Here is a 19,532-nt window from a genome sequence, read left to right as displayed (position 1 = left end):
CGAGCCCTTGTTATCTACATAGGGAGCAGGTCCTCTTCCACGGAGCCCGTCCTGTTACTACAGTAGCCCGGAACAGACAAACCAAACACTGGCTCTAGAGAGGGCGTTTTTCGCAAGTTTCGCCGCCACTGTAGGTTCTCCAACACACTTGGAAGGGGAGGGGTATTCAGTTGGTTGCAATCTGCAACATCACCGCTAGATGCCACTAAATCCTACACACCGGTCCTTAAAGTAAAAATGCTCACTGCAGTAGCTGAGACAAGGAAATAATACTGTGCACATCAGTGCAGTAAAAATGAAGGCTACACAAACGTAATATATTCCAGACAAACAATTTCCACAAAGCAAGTTGTGTGCAAACACTTTAAGCCTTTCAACAAATACATAAATAAATGTTAGTTTTCATCAACTTGATTGAAGAGAAAAAAATCTAAGAGATGTTTGACTTGTAGTATAAAGAAAGAAATATGAATACGACACTTCTTAGAGGTTATAGTGAAAACACTCTTGAATGACCATTTGGGGTCAATACACCTCACACAAGTGTAAAAGCTACATTGGATTCAGCCTTCAGTTTTTGTACTTTGACAAATCTTTACAAAAAAACTTGGATGGAGACCCAGCTACTGTCTGTCTCGCCCTTTTTCTCTCCACTTTCCATTGTCCCACAGACAGACCCTGTTTCTAATTACTCTTACTTCCTCTGTTACGTAAAACACACACAAACGCACACACAAGCATGTGCGTGTGCTCTTATAATAAAGGAAGCCTGGAGGATGCAAAAGAAAGAAAGAAAGCAGAGGGAGAGAGAGAGAAAAAGAGAGGAAAAGAAAGGAGTAGAAGAGAGGAGAGGAGAATCTGGGCATTTTAGGTGAAGGAGGAGAAAAGGGGTGATTTGGGGGAGAGAGACAAGGGGGAGCGAAGGAAAGAGGGAGAGCCAAGGCTTTTAAGAGGCTCTTGGTAACTAAGCTAATGGGTTCTTTTATTCGTTTTTTCTATCCTTCATTCACACGCTCCCGTTACACACTGTCGCTTCGCACTAGCTTCTGTTCTGAATGGAGGAGGAAGGGGTGCAGAGAAAGAGGATGAAGAAAAGTACATATCCTTATTTCAATCACTACTCAAGTGTACTCTTCCTCTGTGTAACTAGTGTTTATTTCACCACAGAAAGCGGTGCAATTTCTCCAAGACGACAACATGTGATGTGAAACAGAGAATGAAGGCAGGATGACGAGACGGTGATGACAGCTAAACATACTTTCGTCCCTCTTTCAAACTCTTTCTTCCTTGTTCCTCTCCTCTATTAGTCTGTCTATTCTTTAACGGCTGCACCTGATGATTATTTTCATTATCAATTAATCTGCTCGATTATCTTTTTGATTTGTTGAGAAAATGTCAAACAGCCAAAAGATATCAATTAACTGCAATGATATAACTCAAAGAAATACAGCAAATCTTAATCTGAAGCCAGAGCTGGTGAATGTTTTGCTAAAAATATCACATAAATGCATGTTATGGATACATTTTCTGTCTAAGTGTCTCAGCTCTACAGACTTAACAGAAAAGAGCAAAACTGAAGCTTTTGTTCCCAGAGTCCAAGGTGATGTCTTCAAGTGTCTTATCTTGGGCTGCAACTAATAATTACTTTCATTATCAATTAATCAGATGATTATCTTCTCGATTAATCGCTTGGCCTCTATAATTTCAGAAAACTGTGTTTTGAAAAATATGCCCGTTGCAACTTCTGAAAGCCCGATGTGTCCACACTCTAAAACCTAAAGATATTCAATTTATCTTGAACCTAAGAAAAGGCAAAAAATTCTCACATTTGAAAAGAGGCATCACATGTTTTGCATTTTGGCTTGAAGATTGACTTAAACAATTAATTTATTTGCAAAATAGTTGCATATTAATTTACTTCCTATCAACTAATCTTTGCATCTCTACAAAAGTCTGAAACTCAAAGATATGGAACCAGAGAATGTTTGATTTTTTTTGTCAGTCAACCAATATTGTTTAAGCTCTAATTTTATACAAAAAGAGAACAAGTGTGGTAAAATATTTTAACCCTATCATTTGCATTTTTACGAGTACATTATGTACAGAAGCATAGATGCCAAACACCACAGGAAGCACGCCTCTTCTCAGGAAAGGGGAGTTACTAAAACTCTCATGAAAGTCTTTTCTAAAGTTTTCACACATTTAAAGACAAGAGTGCACCAAAACCACCTACACAGCACTGTTGTGGATGTGTCAGCAAAATGTGTGTAGCAGATTACACCTATTTAAACAGTTTATGGTTAGAGATGGTGAAAGATGATGTTCCATTACACATGTCAAAAGTTCAAATGGTTTTTGATATACTTTCTACTCCCAGCTGTCTATCACTTTGTGACTTTCTATCAGTCGGAGGAACAGCATGACTGAGTTGGCCAGTTTCCTGTGAACGCTCGACTTCCACTGCCCCACACACACATACATACGCAGGGCGTTGCCCCCAAAAGCCCGGTGTCGACTTCACAGACCCCCTTCAGGGTGCGACTTTATTTGGCCTAACATGACAAGGATGCCAGGGTATTGACTGGGCAGAGGGAGGCACGTAGAGAAAGTAGGAAAAAAAGAGAACATGACGGTAGATACAGAAAATGCGCTAGAGAGGTGGAGGTAGGTAGAGAGATAGAGATGTAGAGTTTTTGTTGGGTCTAACCTACTTTCTGTCTCCTGGCTGAATAAGTCAGCATTGCTGTACTTCCCTGGTACACTAAATAATTCACACACACACACACACACACACACACACACACACACACCCATATATATAGAGAGAAACACATTCTCTTTCTTGAACTCAGCAGTAGCATTGATTGGCAGAAAATATGCTCTTCCTGCAGAAGTGGTGGGAAAAAAAAAGGTTTTTGTGTGTGTGGCCAGGAAGTGGGGGTGTCGAGTGCTGGTGGCAGAGAGGCTGTACTGACGGTCACCTTCCATGCAGTCACACACACACACTCACACACACATACACAAGCTAAAATAGGTCACCCCTTACAATGCTCTCAGAAAAATCCATCTCCCGCGCTGCGAGCATGCGGGGAAAAGATGCACTGCTACAGCACAGAGACTAAAAGGGTCTCTATGGCTCTGTGTGACTCTGTCGATTCAATAAGCCTGATTGGTCTTTCTTTCTCACTATTAAAGTCCCACATCGGAAAAAAGGTCATATTCAGTTATATTAAAAAAAAATCTGACTGCGCCAAATTTTTAAATATATCAAGTGAAGTGAACAAGAAGTAATCCCCATAAAACAGCAAATTGTACGAATTTAACAAACAAGATATAACTGGTAATTAGTTACATAGCTTTAGAGGTGCTGGTAGGATGTTTTTGTCACCTTTGGACAGAAGCAGGCTAGCTGTTTCCCTCTGTTTCCATGTTTTTATGCTATGCTAAGCTAACCAGCTGCTGGTTCCAGCTACAAATCCACCGTACAGACATGAAAGTGGTACCAATCTTCTCATCTAAACATCAGCAAGAAATCAAATAACCATATGTCTCCCTGTTCCTTACAGTGTTTAGTTGCCAAAGTTTATAAAGACAAATAAAATTTTTCAGAGAACAGGTCACCATGCCAGGTGTCTACTGTTAGTTTAACGGAGCTTTCTAATCAAGCGTAATCACTAAGGAAATAATATGAAACCGCACCCTGACCACTAGCATGAGTCAGGGTCCGGACTGTGTGTGTGTGTGACCTGCTCATTAGCTAAAGATCCAAGACGAAGATTATGTCAGACGATTAGCAGCTGTATACATACATACATACATATACACACACACACACCCACACACACACACACACACACACACACACACATACGTACATTGTTAAGTAATTTCCCCTGTATGGCCACTAGCCAATATAGGTCAGTGGAGCACTGATAGCATCAGTGGGCATTCAAACACGCACACACACACAAATACGCAAATAAATACACACGACAGCCCGTCATTCACTGGCACAAAGCAGAGTGTGCTTTCCTTTAATGAGCTTCCATTTCTCTCCCTCTGTCACTCTTTCCTTTTTCAATTCATAAACCATCTGACAGAATCACTGCACGTCTCTTCTGTTATGCAAGTAACACACGCAGCAGTTCAGTGTGCGAACATGACGACACAAGAAGCGGAACGTAATGTTAAAAATGTTAAGAATGTTAAGAATCACCGAAGGAACTGAGCTGGATTTTTTTTCATCCAAAACCCACTGGTGAACATAAAAGCATTGTGGATAGGATGTGTGCGCATCAGTCTCTAACCTGTGTCTGTGTGTTTGTGCCCTCACAACCAATGGTGTGCATGTGGTTAGTGACAGGGTCGCAAAGACTGCAGGAAGCACCTGGGCTGAACTGTTAAGAACTCGCCTCAATCGGCCATTTAAAACCACCGTCACTTCCTATGGGGCCTCAAATCTCAAACATACTGTACATGTAACACACAGATACACATATACTGTAGACTCACCCACTCACAAACACACACACATAAAAACATCACAGAAAAAGATGACGGCTAAGAAAAAGTAAATATCACAATAACCTCAAACTTTTTTTTCTAGAAGTATCACATATCTGTTGAGGTGTGGAAAAATCATCTGACTTTGTGTAATCATTTTATGACTTACTTAGACAAAAAAACTGTATCTCATATTAACAAAACTAACAAACACCATCACAAAAGAGCAATGATAGTTGCTAAACAATAATCAAAGTAGTGATCAGATTAAGGAAAAGGGCAGTGAGAGGGTACAGGGGCAATAGATCTGGATCCAAAATGTCTTCCAAAATGTGACACAATCAGGGTTCAAAATTATTTATTTGTCCATCAGCAAAATGGCTAGTGAACGTTCAAATTTTAACAGCCACTCAATAGATTATTATTGTTTTTGTTGGCTAGTGATGGTGCTAATTTTGTGGACGGAAAGAAAGAATATACACAGTACGCTGAGCTATCAGTTGATAAAACTTTCATTCAGGTTTTGTGTCCTTGAATAAGACACTGAACCCCCGCCAGTTTCAGTCGTGCGACTCTGCAGCTGACCGCCATGTGACTTTCCCTGTGAAGATCAGAATGACATAATTTTCACAGCATGTCCTCTCTCTGTCTCTCTCTCTCTCTTTCTCTTCACCATCATTTGCTTCCGAAAAGAAGCCATAAAACCGTCTTTCCGTGAGCTTGGTATTTTTCTGAATCCCAAACACACAACCTGAGAAGTTTGACATGTTTGAATTTCAATTTAAAAAATTGCAGACTTCTCTGTTAACACATTTAACATTTACTGGTATTTGCCAGGTGGTCATTTCCCACTCTGGATCTAGGCCTACGGCAGGAAACAGATGTGGACGAACCGCATATAATCCCAATCATCTGGGACAGGACCTCATTGTGTGTTAGTGTGCGCTCAGTGTTTGTGTGCGTATATTAATCATTTCCCTGCTCAGATATTCACAGCCCGTTAAGCCTCAGTCTCAAACTTCAACCTGCCTACGTGATTTTACACATCTCTCACTCTTTGTCAATCCTAATCTGCACTTCAGTGTGTGTTTCTCTGTGTTAATAAGACATTTTTTTTACTGATATTATGCCAAACTGACTTCCAAAAGTAATATTTTTTGTTTCTTGTGGAAGCATACAGTGTCCACGTCAAGAACACTTCAGCAGAGCGGATGCTGATGATAAGTTTGAATGTTTGTGTGCATGAGCTGTCATGACTCCTCCATGTATTCATTTCCTTTCACCTAAGTAACACATTACACACACATTCACACACACACACACAAACACATGGCATAACAGCATAGTTTCCTGAGTGTGTGGTCTCCTTATCTTGATCAATAAAGTTCTTCAGCCTTGATGGTGGGTCAGCTTGCTTTCATCATGTAAATACACACACACACACATACACACACACACAAAAAAACCTCCAGAGTGGAAATATTGTGTTGCTTCTCTTCTGAGAAACACCAGGCTTAGGGGCAAAAGGCTGGTTTTTCTAGGTTAAGCCGTGGGAGGGGGCGGGTGAGAAAGAAGGAGGCTTGTGACACCAAAAGAAATTGGGAAGTCTTGTTACAGTAACACAAGGCGGGCTTACAGTGGTTGCCACACACACAAACACACTCACACACACTCACAAAACAGCAGTCGACCCTGCAATGTACCCCCCCCCCCCCCCCCACACACACACACCCACACCCACACAAACAAGCTAATAAAAGCACACAGCCGCACAAACACGCACCAGGCTTCTCATTTTTAGCTGGCGACGGGAGATTTCACTGGCTGAGATGACAACCATAAAGGCAGATTTTTCCTAGCTACAAGTACACCCTGATAAATTATTACTTTTCCTAAGATATCTTCCTTTTTTCAAGTTCAAAAGTTTTTAAAAAAGTTTTTCCTCGTCGAATCTAGGGTTTAAGGGTAGCAGTTGTCATATACTGTACAGATTGTAAAACCCTTTGAGGCATTTTGTGATGTGTGATGTTGATCTATTTCATATTTAGATCAACATAAAGTTAAATATTTTATTGCCAAGTCAATTAAGTTGATAAAAATTTGTCTTGAAATTTGTGCAGCTCAGAATAAAAACAAGAACACAGGACAACAAACACACCGTGTGATCAAGCAAACGGCCGGTTTATGTCAGTGGTTTCGTCCAATGAGAACACCAAACAGGACAAACTCATTTCCCTCCATTATTGCTGAAATTAATATTCTTTCTAAAGAGAGCCGCACGTTACTATTTGTCATTAACTGAAACCTGAAGCTCTAGACTTTTTCGCTTCCTGTAGAGCCCCTCCAGCTCATTTTCAACATAATGACTGACGGATGAGTTTGAAGATGAGAACCCTGCCCTTTTCAGCAAACGAGAGATGAGACATATAATGTGCTCACGTTCAAATTGATAGCCTGAAACGGGACAGATATACTTTTTATTTGTAAAAATACATCTTAGCCTTGTATATTCCTGCTGTTTCCTCACAATAAAGTCTTAAAATCTGGGTTTTACTTTCACAATTCTTGCCATCATGCACGTCATTTATCTGAACTTGACTCTCCTCCGCTTTGATCAGTGTGACTGCCTCGGTTGAGTTCATCTGGGACGGCTCTGAATGTCGGCACATTCCCAAAACACACAAATAAGTCCACCTTTACCCTGAAGACACGCATAATGTGCTGGCAGTAACGGTTCCCTGACAGACACAAAGACACTATCAAAGAGCTGCTGCACACAAATAGTTGAGCAACTAAAGACGGTCTTGCATCCCTGACCTGTGTGTGTGTGTGTGTGTGTGTGAGATACATGGGCATAAAGGCTTCCAGATCATGTGCTGGAGGTGTGTGTGTGCAGGGTCTTCACATGCACCCCAAGCATACATATGCACACACACAAAGCTGAGAAAAGAAAAGGGGAAGCCCCCCGGTGACAGTGGAAATTATTACGGCACACAAACACAAACCCACATGAACACACACTAGCATGCTTGGCACTGTCACGTCTCATTTTCTTGCCTCCCCTCCGAGTGTTTTATGTCTGCCCAACAGGACACATGTTTAGAGGATAGTGTGTGTATGTATGTGTGTGTGTGTGTGTGTTTGCACATTTTTGCTTTCTTTGATGTGCTGCTTGGGAGTAATCTGCTTGCAAAGGTGGGGCAGGAACACACACACACATACACATACACACACAGGTTGATCTCCTATGTCTAAACCCTGTCTAGACTGCAACGGTGAGCCCAGTTTACCCAAAGACAGATGTGTGTGTTTGTAACTGTTTTTGGACACAATGTCAAAATCGGTGCGATCACACAGGAAACATCACACACATCTGTTTGGGTTTCTTTTTCGGACTCTGTGTCTGGTTTATTTCCTGTCTTTACATGTTGCTCCTCATTTCCAGCTTGAATCAGTTCGAGGATACATTTGCTGAACCTGTGAGAAAGTAATGCGCCTCCTCTTCTCTCATACATAGCCTGCAATATCCAGGCATCTGTTCATATGCAGACGTCTGTTCGTGTGCCACATGGGGCACCTGGCATATGAGCAGACGCCAAATCGCAGTGTGCTTAAAGAAATTTGCTCTAAGCTCCGTGTTTGACAACAAATTTGATTTTGCATACATGAAATTTCACGTCTTCTATGATACTAACATCACACTGCCAGGGTTTGGGGATCCACTGCAATTGGAGACAACTGTGGACGGCAATGTGAGCCGATTTGGGTAAAAGTTGTCACTGATGGTATGTTTCTTTCAGGCTGCGTGATGGCCTAGTAGTTACAGAAGGTTTCCTATAACACAGAGGTCACAAGATCAATCCCTGCAGCTTGTATGTCCATCAACAGCTGTGTGTTCAATCAACCTGGCCTTGAGCTAACCTATACTCCCAACACCTCACTCCCTGTCCTCCCCTAAATACTACATAAAAATATGCTGCTGACAGTGTTACTGTTTACATAAGATCACCACTCAATATATTTCTGTTCCTCTTTCCTTTTCTCTACAAAATCATATTACTTTTGTCGCTGCACTGATCCAACATGTTTCATCTTCTTTTAAATCCTCTTCTCTCGATGCATCCATAGTGTAGCGTCTGTAACTGGCTATCTGCTTTAAAAAAAAAAACAGCAAAAAAACTCTGTCTCTTTTACATAAGCACACTAATAGCTGGTTTGGAAAGTCGTGGGTTGACAGAGCCAGTTGATGACCACCTCTGTGAAACAAGTGAGATTGCCATTGTTTGGTTTTGTGGAACCAGTTACTGCACAGATGCCCCAATTTTGCAGAACTTGCGTCATGAGACAGACTCTTGGACTCAACATTACGTACTTTCCCTTGTCATGCCCTTTGGATCGCTCTGAATTAAGCCATCATCTTCAGGTTGGCGCGATCATTCTGTGCGTCATTTACTGATGACAGGCTGCATGATATATGAAATAAACTCCCCTTTTCAGTGCTTGTGCATATATATATATATTTGGGTCTCTGATGTGCCTACTAACACAAACTGAAAATAAGAAGTGAAATAAGGCCACTAAGTCAGTTTGGTGTGGGCTGGCTTGTTCTGTACTCCTATGTCACATGGGGCATGGGGCTTCTTGTACCACGCCCACATCCATGCCCCTATCTGAGTGTCTCCACCCACTAAATTTCCTGAAGTCTGCCGGCTAAACTAAATTAAGCTAAGCTAAGGGCGAAAAATTCTCAACCTAGCCAGAGCTAACATAGGAGTCACACACCACCTCAGCTGCTGTCATCAATAATAAACATCTTAAATGCCAGTGAGTCTATAATAATTTTAAAGTTACACAGTATGTAGATATCTTTGTGTATAAACAATAACATCACTGTCGTATTTATGCCTTTAGATGACGTTATTTTGAGTGTGGATGAAGCAGCTACAACGTTAGCATAGCCCTGATCGATCTGAACTCCATTCAGAAAACAAGCTTTTTTTAAAGTTGTTTGCTTGTCGTCTAGCGAACAGACCTGACGGTGTGAACACAACGTTAGTTGCAACCTTAGACTGCACCGCTCGCTATGTTTTCTCCTGCAGCCATGTCTCTCTGGGGTTCACACTCAACAGTTGCCACGGTAGCCGGCAAACCCTGCAGAAGAGGGGGTGAGGTAGGCGGGACAGGCACTCAAACCGGCTGTTCTGAACAGGGATGTTTAGACAGGATGATGATCCTTGTGGTATTTTGACCAAAGCATGTCAAATACATTTTATTAAGACCCCAGGGAACTGAGTTAACTTGTGGAAAACGGGTATTAAATGGCCCCTTTAAATCTTTAAGATAGTCACTGAACCACTCACTGACTATCATATACTCACCAGAAAAAGGCGAAGGGTCAATGAAGACATTAAAGGCACATACAGGGTATAACACTGTATGTTTGTGAGGATATAGCAGCATGTGATCTAGCTCCTCGATTACAACAGCACCTCAATTTTGACCAAAAATGTGTCCAATTTACGTCTTTAATCCCGGATTTGGGTTGTTCATCATGTTTTGCTCCATTTCCTTGCACTTCATGGGAGGCCCTGATGTACTTGCACCATATGCACCAGTATGTGCTGTGTAATTAGACCGCCAGTTGATGTGTCTTTATATGCATGCCACTAAAACAAAACTCTAAAATAAACAGCACTTGGTAAACAAAGACATTCATTTTGACAGCCAGAATGGGTCACAAGAATGTTTATGATGATCACAGCTGAATACCGGGATGTGAAACTTTTCACATTTGGGTGCTAGGTGGGAAAAATATCGAAAGTGTTCTTGTTTCATCAGACAGCTGAGAAAGAGAACTGAACAAACCATATAATCTTTGACTCTTTGCCCTACCGAACCACTGTAATTATGTCTATAAAACACATTCTATATATAAACAACAATAGGCAGTTAAAGTGGGTGTTATGTCAGGGTGTTCTGGTGAGTCAGTGTGCAATGGAGCACACCCCATGCGTTTGTGGTATCGAGAGTTTGACTCCAGCAATTGAAAGCTTCACGTAAGGCTCGAAATTGGTACTACAGACCAGCAACCAGCTAAAGCACTTACTTATATTTCTGGCTGTGGCTGATGAGTCTTAATTGTGCTCAGTACAATGGTGCACGGCCCACCTGTGCTCAATCAGAACAAGATTTTTTGTCTACAAGCTGCTGTGGTTGCTGAATAATTTAAGAGAAACTCTACATTCACTGGCTGACGTTGCCAGCTGAGGGCAAATTTAGCCGGAAGCCCCAGTTATATGAATGCCATAAGGCTGACATTCAGCATGTTTGCATGCAAAAAAATAACCAGATTACTGTGAATAATGAGATTAAGGAAATAGTTGAAATGACAGCACTTACATGGTCCACAGTGTCCTAACTGCCCCAAAAGACGAGGTTTATATGAGCTGTTTGAAAGTCAAGTTACTGTCTGGAGGGATGCGTGACCGCCTAAAGGCTAACAGGAAATATGTTTCACTGTAGAAACGCATTATCATGTGTCATGCAAGTAAAGCTCATTTGAAAGGAAACTGAGCAGATATCAAACAAAAAAGAATTACAGCACGACGAGGGGCTTGCAATTAAAAGGCTGCCATTTTCAACGAGCACCAAGGCTGAAGGGATGGGACAGCGCTTTGCCTACGGCAGAAAACTGTAGTTGTAGTAGGCAGTTTGACAAGGTGTTGATGTGTGTAAAGTTATGAATGACAAGTACGGAGCTGCTACAAGAAGAACTTCCATTTACCCAGCCAACTCCACATGGAGCCATAAAGGTTAAGAAGAATAAGCCGCCAATAAAAAAAGCATTCTCAAGATTTTTTAAAAAAAATATACAAGATAATACTTCCAGCTAAAAGCCTATAGCACATAAGTTTTTAAAAAAGTTTTACTTCTGCTGACATGCATTATGACATGAACGGTCTGTAAATAAGCCAAGAACAGACTAGTCCCGGCTTCTTTTGCTCTCTCCCTCATCCATAAAGTACTTCCTCAATGTCTCTCACACACCCCAACGCCCCTGGTAGTCTGGTCTTTGCGCAACATCCGCTAACTCCCTATTTTCTGAAACACACACTCGAAGGACAAGACAGGCCAAGTCATCGGCTCACAATTAGACACAAATACACGGATCTCTCCTTTTTTCCAGGATATTTTTTTTTTTATATATTTACTTATTAGAGAGGCCTGGGAAATTGTGTAGCTTTTATCCAAAGTGTGCCCAAGAGTTGATAAAGCTCCAGTTTTAAAGCCAGGACAAAATGTTATGAAATGGGCCAAGAAAGAATGTTGCAAGCTCCAGCAAGCAGCTTGCATGAAGTAGGGAAGTTGGACGAAGGGAGTGTGTGTGTGTGTGTGTGTGTGAGTGTTTGCAACTGTAGGCTAAAGGAGAAAAATTTCTTACGCAGATTAGTTTCTTCCCCAAACAATCAACTTGCAATAAAACAAACCAAAACACCTCATTTCCCTGAATCATCATTTTTATGTAAAGTAAACCCAATGCTAACCTGCTGCTACAACTACTTCAACTGTAACTGAGGCCTGTTCAATCAGAATCCTGTTGTTGTTTTACTAATAGTACTAATAGTATTAGTTTAAGATTACATTGTTAAAAATATAGATCATAAATAAAATGTGCATTAAATATGTTAACACCAGCTATGACAAAACCTTTAGCTAGAACAACGTATCCTAATCAAAGCCATTTAGCTAAAATGATCACATCAGGACATGCAGTGACAGAAGTGCCATTCCTGTTGTGGCTATTTCCGCTATTTCACAAGCCTGAGAGAAATCCTATTTTGAGTCCACAGTTGCAACACAACAACATGGACATGGAGTGATACAGTATGGGTAAACTTATGACCGCGGGTCAGCGGTCATCATAAAGCAAACAAAATATATTATCAAAAGTGTGTTATTTTAACAATACATATATGTTTTCCCATTTGTAAGAAGGTATAATAAGATACTATAAACTACTATACATACTTTGGATTTTATGCCATTAACATTTAAACCCAGTTGTCAGTTTACTGTACACCTAACCAAAACTAATACAGTCAAATACAATTACACTCTGCACTAAATGAAGGCTATAATGTTCAGTTTTAGAGTTTTAACTGATTTAGAGAGGTGTTAATTCAACTTTATGGTCATTTTGGAGGCTGTATTTGTGATGCTGCTTAATTTTATTGCATTATACTGTGTCTCTGATATTCAGTCCACTCTATTTATATCAACAACGGTTGACTAAAATGAGTGCATCAAGCCTGAGAAGTGGGTTAGGTGTATTTAGCAAATAAGGTTATTGGTTTAACTGTCATTAGGTAAATATGTGCTTCACTAAAGTGTATATTTGAACAAATATTGTACTAAATAAGTAACTACAGTCATCCTATAAATATGTCATAGAGATTCCTAGCCTTTCTATAGATTATAACAAAGCTATACACAGGAATATTACAGGTAAACCACGAGAGGTAATACATACAAGTGAGCTGAATTTGGTTACTGGATATACACTGCTTCTTGAGAATCAGACAGGACAATGAGTCATTGCATTGTACCCCAACAACACAGACTGTAGCTTAAAACACAGTGAGCAAATAGCCACAATAACACTGCACTTTAGCCCACTTTACCTACAAGACATGTAAAAAAAATTAGCCTGCAATGGACTGCAAAGTGACGTGAATATGTCTTGCTTTGCTGTTGTCTCTTTATTTTAAAGAAACAGGAGCCGGTGGTGTTTCTGTGGCTGTGGGAGACAATGCTAGGCCGCCATGTAAAGCCTGGAAATGGGAGGAAAAGGAAGAGGGCAGTGTGGGCCGCCCCTGCCTCACCTCCTGTGGGATACAGGGAACCAGGAGACGGGGAGGGGTTGGGATATGGAGGGTCAGTACGGAGGAAAAAGGTGGACGCTATGAAAGGAGAAAGGTCTAAATAGGAGGTAAAGGAGGCTTGTGTGAATTTTTGACCCACCATAAAGTCGCTGCCGAAGTTGTCCTCTCCCCTCTCCTCGTCCCCTTCTCTCATGGCCTTCACCCCCTGGATAAACTTTCTCAGGATGTCGGCTTGGTCCATCATTTCAGTCCTCTTGTTGCCCTTTTCCTTAAAAAAAAACTACCTCCCTGAGTAGCAGGGGAGGAGAAAAATGTAATGATAAAACAAAAAAAAAAAGACAGGGGGGAAAGGAAGAGGGAGAATAAATAAAAATAAATAAGCTTCACGGATCCTCCCAGGGAGTCATCGTCAGTTTACAACACCTTCTTCTTTCTTTTCTTTTTTTTTTTTAAATTATCGCCCCATGTTGTTTCTCCCTTTCCTTCTTTCTTCGGGGCTGTTTTCACAACGGTAACGGTTAGTCCCGAAGAAAAGCAGCGGCGGTTGGTTTTTCTGCTCTACAAACAACTTCACAACCGTGCCGTAACATGCGCTGTGAACATTTGGTTCTGTGAGAAAAGGAAAATAAAGAAAAAAAGACAACAATCCTGGTCCGGTCGGTCTTTCTACCCCTCCCTGTCTACCTCGGTTGCCACATTCACACACACTGCTGCTCGTTATTCGCTACTGGGGAACATCCGGACTGGGCAAAGCCAACGGAGAAAACCGGCCCTCCCCTTCCAGGATATAACTACCTGTGATTGGACAGACGACACTGGGAATCACAATCTCATTGGCTAACTTCGATGTAGCTCTAAACAAAGAGCCAGATCTGATTGGATAAAATCAGTGTCTCTCTTTCGTTATTGTTCGTCATCGTCATTGTATTATAAATAACTGTTTTTTTAAAAAGTCGATATAAAAAATGCAGAATTTAAATCTATGATTTAAATGTGGTACTGTGATGTGTATTTATCTTTTTCTGATGTATTATATAATTTTATTACATGTTACTGTTCACGAATACTGTATTCTCTTAATCTTTTTCTTAAACTTTGTATTTTATTACTTGCTAGTATTGATACTGTCAGTATTGTAGTTATGTTGTGTGTATGTATACGTATGTTTTAATGTTTTAATTAACTGCCAGATGGTCCAAAAAAATTTAACCTACAGTATGTGGACAATAAAGTTATAGGCTATTCTATGTGTGTACTTTTTTTTTTTTTTTTTTACACTTTTCTTTATAAGAAAAAAGAAATAAAAAAGGAGGAGATGGCAAAATGTTTACATTGTGCAGTTATGTCATAAAAAGATACTTTTATCACGTGGGTACTCTGTTTAAGTGGTGTAGACTGAATAGTGTTTATTCCCAGCCTCTTATATAACAGTAAGTATAAGGATATAGCTTTATAATGCTGTTTATACTGGTAGGTAGCTGCTGTTAATACAATTCTAATATTGATCAAACTAACAACATATTGTGTGTGCTGAGAGTTTTCCTGCAGTCTGGTGTCTTACATTTGGGATTATATCTGATTGGTAGTCATTTTAAAATGTATGTAAACTGCTGTTTTCTTAATCTGTTGTAAAGAAGGGGCTGACTTTTCTCATCAACCTCTGATCCAAATCCATTCTCGACCAACTTCTTAGGTTTAACTCAAACCTTGATTTGTCCAACACAGATCCTTCTATATCAATCAGGAGATATTTTCGAGAACTGGTTAATCTTCTACGTGTTCTACAATCAGCATGAATAGCTCTGATGATCCTGTCATGCAGCCATACAGCTGTTACATAAGTGCACTAGATAGATAGATAGATAGATAGATAGATAGATAGACAGATAGATAGATAGATAGATAGATAGATGGATGGAGAGAGATTATATGGAAACCAGAGAGAAGAAACAGCTAACAGCCAACAGATTAATGGGTCATATATATAATCTGGATTAAAATATTGCCAGAAATAGAAACAAACAAATGTATCATAAAACATTCCCACTAATGGTCACACAGATGCTGCAGACCATGTGTCATATGTACTTGTTTTTGCAATAGTAATGCACATAAAGCATATTTGAATTTAAACTTAGATTTAGAGAATGGAAGAGCTTGGATGTGCTTATCTGCAAGTAGTAAAGGTAACACTAGTAGTATAATAGACAAAGTACCATCAACAGTATTGTTATTGCTAACAGCAACAACAAATGTTAGTAGTTCTAGTAGTCGCAGCAATTCAAATTATATGAGCGTTACATAATTATATTTAGGGATGCTAATTTTGAGCATCTAGTTCATTTAAATTGAATGTAACTGACAAACTGAAGAGAAAGGAAGAGACAAAGATGGAGAGAAGAACAGAGGAAGAAAATGGTAAATTGGTATTCTGGATAGAGTTGTTGGGGAACGGGAACTCAATAGACACTTATGCATGATTAACTGTCTTCCAATAAACACACACACACACACACACACAGAAGGGAAATCGAGTCACTTTGTTTTCCTTTAGTTCTACCAGTGACAACAAACAAACCCGTCTATTCAGTCCGAGTAAGAGGGAGAAGGAGAAGGGACGCTGTCACTGAGCCAACAAGCCTTCTACACACACACACACACACACACACACACACACACACAAACTGCTTTTTTGTTGCTCTTGTCTTTAAGCTTATTTGCTTGTTATCCTCTGTAAATATTTAATGTATTCTTTGCTTTCTTTTCCCCGTCTTTCTGTGTTTCTGCCCTGTCTTTATTTACCCGACATGAGGGACACTGCTGCTTTTCTTTTTTCTATCCTTTCTCTAGCAATTAAATTGTTTTATCTCTCCTCTCCGACAACAAAAGAAAGTGAAATTCGAATCAACAAGATGAAAACAAACAGGGAGGAAAAAGCACGATAAGCACAAACATCAAGGCTATTGATCTTTGTTGCCTTTGTATCTCTGAGTCCATTGAAAATGCAGCTAACTAACTCCATCCACTATGATATGAGCATGTGTGTGTTCACCTTTGACCTTTTGTTCTGTAGACTACAAACACATCCTTAGCTGTGTACTGAATGGGATGTATGTTTGTCTTTGTACATTAGGGCTGTAATAAACATTTATTTTCATTATTGATTAATCTGCCTATTAGTTTCTGAATTGTTTGGTCTGTAAACTGTCGGAAAATTGCAAAAATGTCCTAAAGCCCGAAGTGATGCATTCAAATGTCTTGTTTCGTCCAATCAGCTCAAGATATTCAGTTGACTGTCACATAAACAAACAAAAGAAACGAAGAAAAGCAGCAAATTTTCACATTTGAGAAGCTTAAATTAGAGAATGTTTGGTATCTTTACGAGAAAAACTGCTTAAACGATTGATTGATCAATTATCAAATTAGTTGCTGATACATTTTCTGTTGGTCAACTAATTGTTTGATTAACTTTCAGCTCTTGTGTACGTTATTCTTGTGCATATGTATCAATGTTAACTGCTAACCCACTATATTAACACATTAGACACTGAAGATCAACTATCATCACACGGGTTGTGTTGTACATCACCTGAACAACACCTGTGTTTGCGTGACACACAGGATGAACAACATGTACTTTTATGTTCGCAAACTCATGAGATCTGTGTAAAATTTGAGCATAACTGGAATCACCTCAAGACAAGTCTAATTTTGTTGCATATTTGCCCGAAAATGATAGAAAATGTTGTTTAGAACTGTATGTAGAAAACTATTGGGACCTAATGTTTTCATTGATAATTTGAGTTATTGTTGCGTTGTCATATTTGTTGCTGTTTAAGACGAGCTCATTCCATGTTTTTCTACTGTGTCTGTAGTTAGTTGTGTCTCTGAGTCATTACACATGTCTGTGTTTGTGGTGAGATTTGTTCCACAGTTGAGTGGAAACAGGTCAAGCAGACAGAAGAGATGAGCAGACACCAAAGAGGACTCTACTCTACTGCGTGTCTCTTATGGTTGTTTGAGGAATTACATTTTTAAAAAAGACCTTATGACCTCTTCTCAGGGCTGGCTCTGGTTGCCCTGACCTCAAGAGAGGACCTCAAGAATTTCACTACAGGGATCAATTATCAATTATAGTATCATATCCGTATTATTCTCCCTCCCCGCCCCTTAAGAAATCACCTCTGTCCATACTTTCTCTATCTTTCCCCTCTCTCCCTTTCTATCTTTCTCTCTGTCTGTCACCAATTTTACTCATCTTCTCTCTGACTGTCTGTCTCTTTCTATCTCTCTCTCTTTCAGGAATGTGCTGTTCAGAAGCAGCTGAGTGGAGGAATGTTGCTGTAACAAGCCCATACACAACCCTATAGGGAGGGAGGCTCCCAACATACACACACACACACACACACACACACACACACACACACACACACACACACACAGTCAGATGTTCTCTTTGACTCTCTTTCTCACCGCTGAACGATAAACTCAAATGTTCCGTCTCTCACACACGTGCACACAGTCGAGGGCAGAGCATGAAGCTGCATGTTTGAGAACTTAGCAGGATGAGTATCTGGACTGGACACACACACACACACACACACACAGACAGAAAGAGATTGGGAGAGAGAGAGAGAGAGAGAGAGAGAGAGAGAGAGAGAACGTGAGCCTGCCTGTTGCGGTAATGAAGAAGGGTGAAAATGTCTGCCCTCGGGGTAAAGCAATGACTCAGTGGCATGTTGCACAACCCCCTGTCTCTCGCAACACTGTAAATGCTACCTTAATAATATTCCCCTTTATTACAAATCAAAAAGAGTACAAAGCCCAGATTAGTTCGTCCTCAGGTACAGAGGCATCAAATTGACTCAGGTGTGTGTCATTGAATAAATAGTCTTTGGTTGTCCCTCCTAGGGGTGTGGCTATACAACCCCAGAGCACATCTTCAAGCCAGATATTACAAAAAATATATAGTAACCAAACATTGTGTACAAAATTGAACACAAAAGCAACAAAACGCACACAACTGGGAAAAAATCAACATGAAACTTAGACTAATCACAGTGAGTTACAGCTTGAAAATATATGTTATCTAAATAACTTTGTTCAGAAATCATATGTCACACAACCTACCTGTTATATAAATCATAATTCAGTCATACACAGAGTGAGAGCCAAAGATATTAAGGGAAAAACCTGAATACATGCTTCCGTACATGAGTAACATCCTATGACGTGACTTGCAGGAAGACAATATCTTCATGCATCCAAAGGGCACGAGGGGTCACCGAATGCCTTGATGAAAATGACGCAAATCAGATGTAAACGTGTCTGAGAGCACCTCCACCACCATCATCATCCATCTAAACACCAAATGAGAGAGTATTTTTTTCTGTAACCCTCCACTAGAGACTAGAGAAACTGTGACAAGGAGTGTAACAGTTCTTTTCACGATTAGTTACACGTGAGGTTCCAATATTGAGCACACGTCTTCAAAACTCTTTACACAGTCAACACAACAGCAACAATTATGGGCCAAACTGTGGCAACATTTGTATGGTTTTTACACAAAAAACATTCACTGACCACAGCCACCAAATTTCCTGAATACTGGATCTGCAGCCCACCAAAAAACAAGAAAAATAGTAGAAAATAGAGCCCATTGAAACCTTTCCTGCTGCATATGACTCTTTGCTGATGAATACACTGCAGTATGTTCTGTAGAGACATATAAATCTTACTGTATTTTGTAATGAAAAGTTTTTTCGCACAATATGCACATTTATTACACTACCAACAATTAAATAACAACATATACACACTAATAAAAGTGTTTAAGTTCATAGACTGCCGTAAGAAGAAGCATCACGTGTTGCCTGCAGTGCGTGTGTGGACTCAATATTGAACAATGCATGTAACCAATCACAAAACAAAACAAAACAAAAAGTAAAGCTGTTATTCAGAAAATAAAAACTTAATTTTGCTTTTACTTTTGGCAGCCCCTCAATTTTTGAAAGCCCAAAATTAAAATGTCAGCCAAACAAACAAAAGTCACCTTAACTGATGTTACGTATGATGCAGGGTCAGTGAATCTAGAAATCAGTAAAGTGGTGTGTGTGAGATAAGTGTAGAAAACTGTGTGTGAAGCTG

At 40.0% G+C, this 19,532-nt stretch overlaps 1 protein-coding gene across 3 annotated transcripts in view; it reads right to left on the bottom strand.

Moving 5' to 3' along the window:
- The window catches only part of ptpn12 (protein tyrosine phosphatase non-receptor type 12), a 50,743-nt gene extending 36,606 nt beyond the window's left edge, over nucleotides 1–14,137 (bottom strand). For 2 of the 3 annotated variants that reach the window (XM_067581217.1, XM_067581218.1), the window contains exon 1: nucleotides 13,525–14,136. In XM_067581217.1, coding sequence (XP_067437318.1) covers nucleotides 13,525–13,629 — 105 coding nt within the window. In that variant the 5' untranslated portion in view covers nucleotides 13,630–14,136. Of the gene's footprint in view, nucleotides 1–13,524 lie in introns of all 3 variants that reach the window. The other variant, XM_067581216.1, reaches the window with a different exon arrangement.
- Between the last annotated feature and the right edge of the window lie 5,395 nt (nucleotides 14,138–19,532).

This window comes from Thunnus thynnus, chromosome 23 (genome assembly GCF_963924715.1).
Source record: "Thunnus thynnus chromosome 23, fThuThy2.1, whole genome shotgun sequence".
NCBI lineage: Eukaryota > Metazoa > Chordata > Actinopteri > Scombriformes > Scombridae > Thunnus > Thunnus thynnus.
The sequence above is the reverse complement of the archived record's forward strand: the minus strand, read 5'-3'. Positions and strand labels throughout refer to the sequence as shown.